The sequence below is a fragment of the Condylura cristata genome, unplaced genomic scaffold (assembly GCF_000260355.1).
Source record: "Condylura cristata isolate star-nosed mole 26May11 unplaced genomic scaffold, ConCri1.0 scaffold00025, whole genome shotgun sequence".
NCBI classification, from domain to species: domain Eukaryota; kingdom Metazoa; phylum Chordata; class Mammalia; order Eulipotyphla; family Talpidae; genus Condylura; species Condylura cristata.
Genome location: NW_004567126.1, coordinates 739,077 through 750,075, shown reverse-complemented (window position 1 = coordinate 750,075; position 10,999 = coordinate 739,077). Strand labels below are relative to the sequence as shown.

Here is a 10,999-nt window from a genome sequence, read left to right as displayed (position 1 = left end):
AGATCTGCCTGTTCTGCTCCCCACTCTGTCTCTGGTGAAGCCTCTCGCCGCCCCTGCACCTCTGGCCTGTACCCCAGTTCTGTATGCACAAATAAATCTTTTAAAAAAAAGCATTTTGATGAGAAAAATCCCCAAAAAACCTTTTCAGCTAGTGGCATTTTTAATTCACAGGTTTCTTAAATACCTAACTTACAGAAGACAGCTGCATTCTGCTTCATTTAATAAATGAAAAAGGCAGAAATAATTTGCTATAAAGATTTTTCTTTATGCCTACAGAGCTGGGGTACAGGCCATAGTTGCAGGGGCAGTGAGAGGATCCACCAGAGAAAGAGCGGGAATCAGGACAGGCAGACTGAAGAAGTACACTGTTGAGGGGACAGTGGGCGAGACATGTACATCACCTCCCTGGCTGGGGATTAAACTTACGCTGAAGTGGCTATGGCTAGCTCGCAGTGCGCTTTAACCCATTGCACCACTAGGGAGGGCCATATGCAGAAATCATGTTAGTGCTATTATGAAAATATTTTTGACCTTGAAGAGTTTCTGAAAAGGCCCGTACTTTGAGAGCATTGCTTGTGGAAGGACCCATCTTGGGTGGCCTCAATGCCAGCCCAGTGTTGCACAGGGCCCCTTCCTTTAACTTAAGTTTTTTAATCTCTTAGAAACAGCTTTCCATTTGGTTTCTTGGCCTCAATACTTAACCTCGCACATAGCTTAGGAATCGACAAGTGCTGCAAATCACAAATGGAACACATCTTTCATTTCTGCATTTCCCTTTTCTTGAGCATCTTGGCCCCTTCAGTCCTGCCATAGGCAGTTTGTGATTATACGATTATACGTGTGAGTTGTATCTGCACACATATACATCTGTAGGTTATATATGTGTACATGCACAATACATCTGTAGGTTTGACTCCCAGAAGTGAAACTGACAAGTCTTTAATGCAATGAACAGTTGCGTGATGAAAGCTGTATAACCTAACTGCCTTCCATGGTGTTGTGGCAGTTCATCCTCCCATTAGATTGTCTGACGAAGACTTGCTGGTTTTACCTGAATGGCCTAGAGGCTATGGCCAAAAGGAGAGGGACAGGGACCTCCCTTTTCTCACTGACCCCTGCACTGTAAGCCAGGACACACCTATGCTCTCTTCCAGGACACATTTGACATCCGGATCCTGATGGCCAAGTCTGTCAAGTACACGGTGAACTTCTTAGAAGCCAAAGAAGGAGATTTGCACAGGTATGGTACCCGTCTTCTCCTGGGCAGGTGGTTGGGGCTGCCAGATGTCTGCCCTTCCTGGCAGTCCCTGTCGGTTTTCCTAGCCACCACTGTCCTTTGCTTTCCAGGATAGAAATCCCATTCAAATTCCACATGCTGCATTCAGGGCTAGTTCATGGTCTGGCTTTCTGGTTTGACGTCGCTTTCATTGGCTCCATGTGAGTGCATTTGAACATGCTGCTCCCTGCCCTAGCCCTAACCCCAACCCCAGGGAACTCCCTGTGGTTGTGACTCCTAAGCCTAGGGGCTAGGAGGACAGGACACGACTCCTCCACATTCCCCTGTCCCTTCTAAAAGGCAGCAAGAACTGGCCTTCAAGATAGACTATTTTTCTTTTTAGGGGGACTATGGGGGTGTTTACTGTGTTGTGACTTGACAGGTCCTTTGTGGGATCTGGTCTGTGTGTCTTTGGACACCTATGTCACCATATATACATGGGTGGTCAGTCTGTTCCAGCTCCGAGGCCCTAGGGGATAGGCACCTGGGGAGAGCTCCGGATACACAATGGTGGTTCCAACTCAGTCAATGTGCACCTCTCCCTGCTTGGCAGAATGACCGTGTGGCTGTCCACAGCCCCAACGGAGCCCTTGACTCATTGGTACCAGGTCCGGTGTCTGTTCCAGTCACCACTATTTGCCAAGGCTGGGGACACTCTCTCAGGGACATGTCTGCTTATTGCCAACAAAAGGTACAAGGTGCCATCCAGGGCTTGGGGGAGGTGAAAGGGTTTCATCCATTCTGGGATCTTAGGGCTGCTCTCCTACCCTCCACAGACAGAGCTACGACATCAGTATTGTGGCCCAAGTAGACCAGACGGGCTCCAAGTCCAGTAATCTCCTGGATCTAAAAAACCCCTTCTTCAGGTAGGATGGGCCCTTGGCCGATGTGGGGGTGCTGCCTGGCTCGCAGCCCCTCGGCCCTGCCCACGGATCCATCTCTGCTGCAGATACACAGGCACGACACCCTCGCCCCCTCCTGGATCCCATTATACGTCCCCCTCGGAGAACATGTGGAACACGGGCAGCACCTACAACCTCAGCAGTGGGATGGCTGTGGCAGGTGAGCAGACCCCAGTGGGTTGGGTTGGCAGCAGGCCATTTCCTGGTCACTCCTGCCAGTGCTCTCTGGCAAAGCTGGCATTCTGGCCCCTTGCTCCCCCAACAGGACCTTGTCCCCCACCCCTGACATCTCCCTCTCTGGGCACAGGGATGCCAACAGCCTATGACCTGAGCAGTGTTATTGCCGGCGGCTCCAGTGTGGGCCACAACAACCTGATTCCTTTAGGTGAGTATTCCCCTGAGTCTGGGGGTGGTGGGTGGTGCCCAAGATTCCCTTGTGCTTGGGCCTTCTGTACCACCTTTGCCACCAGCATGTTCTCTTCCTGGGGTCTCCGTTCCTCTCTGCCTCGCTCTGCCGCTGCACTGCCCTTCCCACACCCCTGCCTGAGAGTGAAGTGTGAGCACCACTGAGATAAGAAGGTGACCAGGGCAGGCTGGGGGCGGTGACACCGTCTCCCTTCCTTCCTTCCTCCTTCTCGCTGCGCAGCCAACACGGGGATTGTCAATCACACCCACTCCCGGATGGGCTCCATAATGAGCACAGGGATTGTCCAAGGTAACATGGGCCGGGACGTGGGTCCTGCGGGTGTGAGTGTGCCTACTGCCAGGCCACCTGCCCTCTTGCCTGCTCTCTTTCTCTCTCTGACTCTGCTGTGGGTCTAGGCGGGCGAGGGGCCAAGGCTTGTCCCTCAGTGCCCATGCCTTGTTTCACAGGGTCCTCAGGTGCCCAGGGCAGCAGTGGCGGTGGTTCAAGTGCCCACTACGCAGTCAACAGCCAGTTCACCATGGGTGGCCCTGCCATCTCCATGGCCTCACCCATGTCCATCCCAACCAACACCATGCACTACGGGAGCTAGGCCCTCGCAGCAGGACGGACTGACAGCACCAGGAAACCAAATGAAGACCCGCCCACCCCCTTCTCTGCGGCGGCTTTCACCCTTATACTGGAGAAGCCCAAACACCAGTCACAGCCCTCTTTGCTATGGGAACTTGGACACTTTTTTACACGAACGTTGCCGCCGCCGTCCCCAACCCCCACATCTTGGCCCTGAGCGTGTGTTGCTGCCATGTTTTACACAAGATCATACCATGGGAGCCCCATTCCCCTTCCTGCCCTCCACCCTGACCTGGGTTTGACATCTACCATAATGGGCGTGTGTGGGCCTGGTAGCTGCCACCCAGTTAGAGAGGGCAAAGGGGAACAGCTGCACCCACCCAGTCCTTCAGCGCCAGCCCCCCTGCCTGTCCCCAGTGGGCAAGCAGCCCTGGCCAGGCGGGGCCTCCATTCAACTACCAGGCCTTGGTCACCATGGGCGTGACATGCTGCTTTTTTTAATTTTATTTTTTTACGAAGAAAAAAACCAGTGTCAATCCATAGACCCTCTGAGAACCAGGCCGGCCGGGCCGAGCCAGCAGCCCCTTCCCCTCCACCCCCCCCATTCAGAGGCTCAGTGAGGAGGGGCAGCCCTGCAGAGGTTATGGGACTAGGGGTGGGCCAGGCCTCTGGAGCCTCAGTGCCCCCTCCCACTAAAGGGTTCACCTCACACTTGAATGTACAACCACCCAGCTGTCGGGAAGGCCCCTGTCCTTGGCCCTTGCCTCTTGCTGCTGTCCTGTCCCTGAGCCCTATAGGTCTCCCTCCCACACCTGGAGCTAGAACCGGCCCTGCCGGCCCGGGCCTGAGGGGAAGAAGGGTCATCATCAGCTGCCTGAGGCCCGACATAGAAACCTCAAGGATCTGTCCTGGAAGGCATCCTTTTTCCTTGTAGTTACATTAGGCCTGTGTATTTCCCTCACTATTTGTAGACGCTCCAGTCCCAGTCCCTACAACTATGATGGCATTTGGGTCCCTCCCCAGCCTGGGAACAGGCCTTGCAGGGACCTCTCCCTCCAAAAAAAGAAAAGGAAAAAAAAAAAAAAAGCCAAAACCACCTAGAAACAAAATAAACAAGGAAATGTATGTTTCAGCACAGGCAATTTTCTTCTACTTCTGCTCCCCATTTCTAGCACCCCAAACTCAAATGCGGAGGAGCACAGGCTAGGCCAAGGCTCTGTTAATTGGTCATCCTGGGAGGGCAAGCACAGTTGAGGCTGAGGTGGCCCTTTTGCTCTCCCACCTATCCCACCAGGGGTAGCAGAAGGCCCAGCAGGCAGCCCAGAGCCTCCCTGAAGCTGCATCCTCCTGCCTGAGCCACACTAGAAGGTCCCTGCTCAGCTGTCCCTCTCCCGCCTTTATATAAACTCTCAATCACCTTTGCATAGAAAATAAAAGTGTTTGCTTTGTAAGAAAAGTCTGGAAAGTAGAGAGTGATCTTGAAGTGTCAAAGGAGCCACTAGTCGTTATCTGTGGGGGCAGGGCAAGCACAGGTGTCCGCTCATGTGAGGCCTGAAAGAGAGAAACTCCTTGCAGTGACCCCATGATCTCTCCCATGGGGAGGGAGTCTGGAAACTCCCTCAGCCACAGTTGGAGACAGTTTCTTACCTGTAGGTGGTCCCTTCTTAGGTTGACATGGACGTTGGCAGAGTAGATGGTAGTTGTGTATTTGGAGTCAGAGATGTAGTGTGGAGTGGAGGAGCCATATTCTCTGGAGGCAGTGGCTGAAAGAAGTAAAACTGAACCGAACCTCCCCCCCACCCCAAAGGTCAGTGTCAGGATCAGTGGGCCAAATCCCAACCCAAAGGCTCAGCCCGTGACCACCCAGAGCTATACCTTACAGCCCATGGCCAGGAGAGCATGAAGCAGCACGATGGTGGAGAGCAGCACCGCGGCCACCAGCCTGGTGTCCTCACGGACAACAGGCCAGAGGGTGAACACCAAGCCGGCAGCTGACAGGGCCAGGGCCAGCGCCCCAAAGAGCCACTGCAGCCATGGGATGGGAATAAGCCACAGAACCTGAGGGCAATATGGATACCAGGCTACTGAACTGTCCCCACAGCACCTGTCACCCAGTAGTCCCCCAGCAACACTCACCACAGTGGGGATGAAGACAAAGAGGGAGTAGCCGTAGACACACACAGTTTCCAGGAAGGTGTAAGGGCCCATGTGGTCCCGGGTGCCCTGACGCCACCGCAGGAAGCCCCACAGTGCCAACGGCACCAGCCATGCATAGCAATAGATGGTGATGCCAGCCACAGTCACTGTGGGTTAAGATAAGTAGTCACCCCTTGGAGCCTGTGGCACCTCCAGTCCCTCCAGGTGCTGTGCTGAGCCTGCTGTGCTTACCCTTGTGGAACTGAGGGCTGTAGTGGATGGATGGGTCCCTCCTCTGGGCCAATACTAGGGTGAGGTTGCCAGTAATTGCCAAGACAAAGGCCAGGGTGGCGCAGATCCAGAAGGGACCTGTGGATCAGGTGTGGTCAGAGTCCCAAGCCCAGAGCTCCTGGGACAGATGGACCTGTGTTGTCAACAGCACTGAGAGATTTCCCACCTCTACCCAAGCTCCAGGCTGTCTCCACCCACCCCATCTTGCTCACATCAACTTGTGGCTGAATCCCAACCTAGTTCTCTGCACTCACTTTTCTGGATCTTTAAGTCCCTTGGAGGGACTGGAGGTGCCACAGGCTCCAAGGCTGAGCCCCTCCCAGAACACTGCCATGTGGCTCCTATGACTGCTGTCAGCTTTGCTCTGACCTCACTGGCAATTCCCCAGTCTTTGTCTCCCTGCCCTCAGGATGGAGATGGGAGCCCAGCCTGCTCTCCCGTCCACCTTCACCCCTGTGTGATCCAACCTCACTACTTACTATGTCATAACTACCAAACATATCAGGTACTCTATGCTGAACTTTGGGCTTAAATCCAATGCCTCCCTCAACACTTCCTACAGTTCTTTCTCCTCAAATCTGCTTGACTTTCCCATCAATAAATAGATCCATCTTTGTAGTAGTGTGGGCCACCAACAGTGGCTCTGCTCCCCCCCCACAGCTAGTGTCAACAAATCTTAAGAACTCCACCTTTAAGAGCCATTTCAGAATCTAACAACTCCTTCCACTAGGACTAGGCCCTACCATTCCATACCTGGTACATAACAGCCACCTCTTTCCTGGTCTCCCTGTTTTCTGCCCTCACTGTGGAGGCCCCATCCCATCCCTCCCCATGGCCCAGGCACCACAGTAGCCACGGGCAGCATGAGAGCACTTTTAATTACAAATCCTTTCTCACCAATATAGGAGACCTGTGCAATATCCCATACATCTAAAACTTCTAGAGCAATGACAATGCGGCCCTGCACTTTGGGTATGTTTCTATCATAGGGCCTATAGCTTTTCCGGAATGTTTTTCCTCTATTTACACTACACCCCAACCCTGACACCAAGGCTCAGAGGGGCCCATGTTCCATAACCAACCATGCAAAACACCCACTCGCCTCAAACCATTTGCTTCTCTCTCTCCCTGGACAGAATGTCAAAGTTCCATGCTCTCTGTGACTGCTCTGTATACTAAGATCTGTACTCAGTTCAAATCTGTTGCGTGAATAATTGAGTAAACTAAACACACGACTATACTTACCATATAGGTCTGGCCGATTCCGCAGGTGGTGCCGTACAAAATTGTGGCCAGGTCGGGGCAGCATTGAGCCTTTGATTCGTTCCAGGACCTGAGGGCAAAGTCAGGCCAGCAAGGAAACCTGCCTGAGGGCATCCCATGACCCACAGGAAAAGAGCCAATCTCCTTTGAAGGCCCAAGATGCTTGTTCCCTATGGACTTCCCACCTCTATCCATGCTCTGCTGAGAGCTCAGCTCTTCCCTCACTTTTCCCTCTGGGTTTTTGATGGGCTCAAGCCCCTTCTGTGTCAGTTCCCACCACTCACTGGGCCTGTCATCTTCATGCTTCACAGGTTGGTTACCCTGGCAAAACTTAATGCCTCTCCCCCTAAGCCCCAAGCTTCAATAAGGATAGTCAATTATTACACAGAGCATTCTCCTTCATGTCTTTTCAACAACTCTGCAATCCTGGTTTATGATCATTTCCCACCTTAGCCTGAGGCATCCCATCTACATTGTACACTCCATGCTACATGTCGACTCATTGTCATCCTTCTCTATAAACATTCCCAGGATTCCCCCAGCACTCTCAGAATAAAACCCAAATAGCTCCTAAGGCCTTTTATGATCTGGCTTCTGCCTATCTGTCTTCCTCATAACTCTCCAACCAGATTCAGTACAGGTAGCTACTGTAGCAGCTCATGTCTCTCACCTTTGGTTCTCTGTATGTGCTGTTTCCTCTCCCTGGAACATACTGACACTTCCCTGTGCTCAGCCTGACTAGATCTTACTTTATGTCTCAGCGATTCCTCACCTCCTAGGGAACACATATAACACGTGTTCCTAAAAACCCCAGCCATTCCACAGTCATTACAACAAACCCCAATTATTTCTAAAAGCCTGGGCAAGAACTCTTGTTCTCCCACATGGGCATGGCCAGCATCTTGCCCAGGACTGGTACACAGGAAGTACTCAGTGAGCAGTGGCTGGACTCCAAAGGTGACTCCAAGCCCCATCCCTTCAGCTTCCCAGGCCTGACCTGAGATGTGTCCACATCAAAGAAACTCTGATAGTAGCCAAAGGTCCAGAATCCAGGCTGCTGCTGCTCCTCCTGTAGGAGCTACACAATGTGGGCTTTCAGTGCCTGCCCTTGCCAAATAGGTCAGGTGCTGGGCACAGGATCTATGTGACTCACCGCAGTCTTGTCACTCTCCTCATCCTCAGCTCCGTAGTTACCATCTGGGCCCACAGTCACAGCCACATGGCCCTGTGGGGTCAGTTGATCATTTCTGCTTGTGGTGACTGCATCAGGGCTTTCAGCCAACAGAGTAGTGGCTTCTTCAAACTCTATCAAGAAGGAATGTAGGTCACAGACATGTTTTGAGGTTCAATACAATTTGGTCTGACCCACTACTCATTTAATAGCCAAGACTCGGTGGCCACTTCTGTGCTCTACCCAGCAAGATCTGACTTTTGCAATTCTGGGGAGTGGGAAGGTGTTGCCTCACTGCAGGCATGAGGCTGCAATTCAGGGCTGGTTCTGGCATTGGGTTAGGGCTGCAGTCGGGATTAAAGGTCTGAGTTCACAGGTGGAGGCGGGTCAGCTTAGAAGAAAGGTCTCCTTCCTGTTCGGGGTGTCGGGTCGACAGCTGATGAGGGGTCTGGTTAGGTGTGAGCTGGAACGTGCACGCCAATGGCAGGGCTGGGGCTTGGGCGAGGTCTCGGGCACACTCACCATGGAAGGCCAACTCGTCGACAACTGCCATCGTCTCTCGCGGGGTCACCACATCCCACTCTAAGGACAGAAGTCAATCAGGGCCACCCTCAGGCCTCTTCAGTGGCCCTCCCGGGGTCTACCATTCAGCCGTGGGTCCCGGCACGCTGCTAAAAGAACCTACCCAGTAGAGCATTCGCGGCCCCACAGGTGTATCCCGCCCCCTCACCTGAGGTTACTTCAGTCGGCGTCACGCAAGCTTTTGCGCGTGCGCGGCCCGCCCACCCGCCACAGGCCTACGGGAACCAGAAGGCAACATCCGGGGGCGGTCCAGTTTCTATTCGCTTCCGAAAGGAAGCCACTTCCGGTGACAGAGCGCTTGCGCGCGAGAGGCTCCCGGGCCTTTTACTTCATATATTTGACATTTCCCGTGGTACTCCAGTCGCCCGTACAGAAGAGCATGGCGACGGCTGCTGTGAAGAGGTTTTGGTCCCGAGCTTGGGGAGAGGCGGGTGACTCAGCGGCCACGAAGCCGGGCGTGTGGGCACGCTTGGGTGAGTAGCGGCGGCAGGTGACGAAGTCGGGGGGGGGGGTCCACAGGAGCCGAACCGTTCTCACCGCGTTTTTCTCTCTCAGGTATCTGGGCCCGCGCGCTACTCCAGGACTATGCCGAAGCCTGTCGGGACACTGCAGCGGCTGCGCGGGCCCGGCCCGGCCGTGCGGCCGTGTACGTAGGGCTGCTGGGCGGCGCGGCGGCCTGCTGCGCCTTGGCGCCGAGCGAGGCCTCCTTCGAGGAGGCGCTGCTCGACGCCTCCGGGACCCTTCTTCTGTTGGCGCCCACCACGCGCAACCGTGACTCCGAAACGTTCGTGCAGAGGTTGCTCTGGCTGCGGGGCCGGGGCCGCCTGCGCCATGTGAACTTGGGTCTAGGCTCACTAGTGTACGAGGCACCCTTCGATGCCCAGGCCAGCCTCTATCAGGCCCGCTGCCGCTATCTGCAGCCTCGCTGGGCTGACTTCCCGGACCGTATCCTGGATGTGGGCTTCGTGGGCCGCTGGTGGCTACTGGAGGCCCGGATGCGCGACTGCGATATCAACGACGACGAGTTCTTACACCTGCCAGCACATTTGCGCGTCGTCGGGCCCCACCAACTGCATTCTGAGGCCAATGAGCGGCTCTTCGAAGAGAAGTACAAGCCTGTGGTGCTCACTGATGATCAGGTGGACCAGGCTCTGTGGGAGGAGCAGGTCTTGCAGAAGGAGAAGAGGGACAGGCTCGTCCTGAGCCAGGCCGACTCTCTGGTGCAGTTGGAGGAGGTGCCAAGATGAACCCAAGTGAGGCAGGGTCCCTACCGAGTTCCGGCGGACTCTTCACCCGGGGTTGTGCAATTGGTGTGAGTGTGCCGCAGACGCGGTGGCTGAAATCATTTATGTGTGGAGAGTGCTCGCTGGGTATTGACAAAGTCGGGGGGCCTTGTCCCACTCACTTTGTTAGGAGAGAAATTCGGTCTTTTCGGTCTAGTCTAGGAGTTGGTTGGGGTTGAGGGACAGCACCTGTTTATCACTGCCAGAGCTAGTAATGAGCCTTATACATTAATAAGCATTTTTCATCTTGCTTCAGCTTCCTGACTGAGGTGTACACTTGTGACACTCAAACTCAGACTTTCCAGGTTTTCTTCTTTAAGGTTTGAGCTGAAATGTTTTAACATCTTTTTCATTTTCAAGACTATCGTTTAATGTTTAATTTTTAAACGTTTTCATTTAGAGATAATTATAGTCACAGAGTAAACTGGAAGAGGAAGACAGAAACATCCTGTGTATACTTGACCCAGCTTTCTCCAAAAAGTAACATATTATATAAGCAATACCAAACCAGAATACTGACACTATTTGGAATTTCAGGGAAACTTTGCAAACCAACCCATTTTTAACTTGTGTATTGATAGCATTGTTAGAGTGACTTGAAGTGGAAAGTATTTTCTGATCTAGATATCTATGTGGAAACACAGATTCTGGTTATATTATATTTAAGTAACCCAGGAAGCAATACTATAGGAAGGAATACATCACTGTACATACACGGTACTTAAGTTAAAGGAATGAGACTAGCTTTGTCACTTAGGTGGTCTATGGCTAGTTAATAAAACCAGGAGCTGAAACAAACATCTTTGTTGTGATGTGTATTGCCATTCATTCTATGTGTGCACTGGACAAATGGTGACTTTTCTGTCCTTATTTTTGTGGCAGGGGAGCATCTTATAAATCAACATTTCTTGTTTTACAAAGGAAGAAGATTCAATAGTTTATTTTTGCATGGTCAAGATTCGCAACTCTGATTTAGTAATCAAACTTGTGATATTCTCTTCAATCCTAAACAATATCCTGTTAGAAATCATTAAATATTGCTATCACTAGCCAAAAGTAAGCCTTGAATATAAAAATAAATGGAAACTAAAATAATGCAAT

General features: G+C 52.6%; 3 protein-coding genes across 9 annotated transcripts in view; 2 read left to right on the top strand and 1 right to left on the bottom strand.

Moving 5' to 3' along the window:
• CARM1 (coactivator-associated arginine methyltransferase 1) overlaps positions 1 to 4,270 on the top strand; it is a 39,530-nt gene extending 35,260 nt beyond the window's left edge. The window contains exons 11-18 of the mRNA XM_004688736.2: positions 1,155 to 1,240; positions 1,348 to 1,437; positions 1,830 to 1,967; positions 2,053 to 2,142; positions 2,226 to 2,338; positions 2,486 to 2,563; positions 2,825 to 2,893; positions 3,052 to 4,270. Coding sequence (XP_004688793.1) covers positions 1,155 to 1,240; positions 1,348 to 1,437; positions 1,830 to 1,967; positions 2,053 to 2,142; positions 2,226 to 2,338; positions 2,486 to 2,563; positions 2,825 to 2,893; positions 3,052 to 3,194 — 807 coding nt within the window. The 3' untranslated portion in view covers positions 3,195 to 4,270. The remainder of the gene's footprint in view (positions 1 to 1,154; positions 1,241 to 1,347; positions 1,438 to 1,829; positions 1,968 to 2,052; positions 2,143 to 2,225; positions 2,339 to 2,485; positions 2,564 to 2,824; positions 2,894 to 3,051) is intronic.
• Positions 4,271 to 4,362: 92 nt separating this feature from the next.
• On the bottom strand, positions 4,363 to 8,811 carry YIPF2 (Yip1 domain family, member 2). Of its 7 annotated transcripts, none has more exons than XM_004688735.2 (10): positions 8,764 to 8,811; positions 8,556 to 8,615; positions 8,016 to 8,167; positions 7,860 to 7,940; positions 6,845 to 6,932; positions 5,561 to 5,677; positions 5,309 to 5,475; positions 5,048 to 5,230; positions 4,820 to 4,950; positions 4,363 to 4,723 (listed from the first exon to the last, which is right to left on the bottom strand). In XM_004688735.2, exons 2-9 carry the CDS (start codon positions 8,584 to 8,586, stop codon positions 4,837 to 4,839), a joined length of 933 nt encoding a protein of 310 aa, XP_004688792.1. In that variant the 5' UTR covers positions 8,587 to 8,615; positions 8,764 to 8,811; the 3' UTR covers positions 4,363 to 4,723; positions 4,820 to 4,836. The 7 variants fall into 7 exon arrangements, 6 of the variants coding, with proteins under 6 accessions (XP_004688792.1, XP_012585190.1, XP_012585192.1 ...); XM_012729736.1 differs by lacking the exon at positions 8,764 to 8,811 and adding an exon at positions 8,719 to 8,751; XR_001145791.1 differs by lacking the exon at positions 8,764 to 8,811 and having other exon boundaries at positions 4,820 to 4,961; positions 8,556 to 8,757.
• An 86-nt stretch (positions 8,812 to 8,897) lies between these two features.
• LOC101626663 (chromosome unknown open reading frame, human C19orf52) lies at positions 8,898 to 10,696 on the top strand. The gene is made up of 2 exons (XM_004688734.2): positions 8,898 to 9,088; positions 9,171 to 10,696. Exons 1-2 carry the CDS (start codon positions 8,995 to 8,997, stop codon positions 9,860 to 9,862), a joined length of 786 nt encoding a protein of 261 aa, XP_004688791.1. The 5' UTR covers positions 8,898 to 8,994; the 3' UTR covers positions 9,863 to 10,696.
• The last annotated feature ends 303 nt before the right edge of the window (positions 10,697 to 10,999 follow it).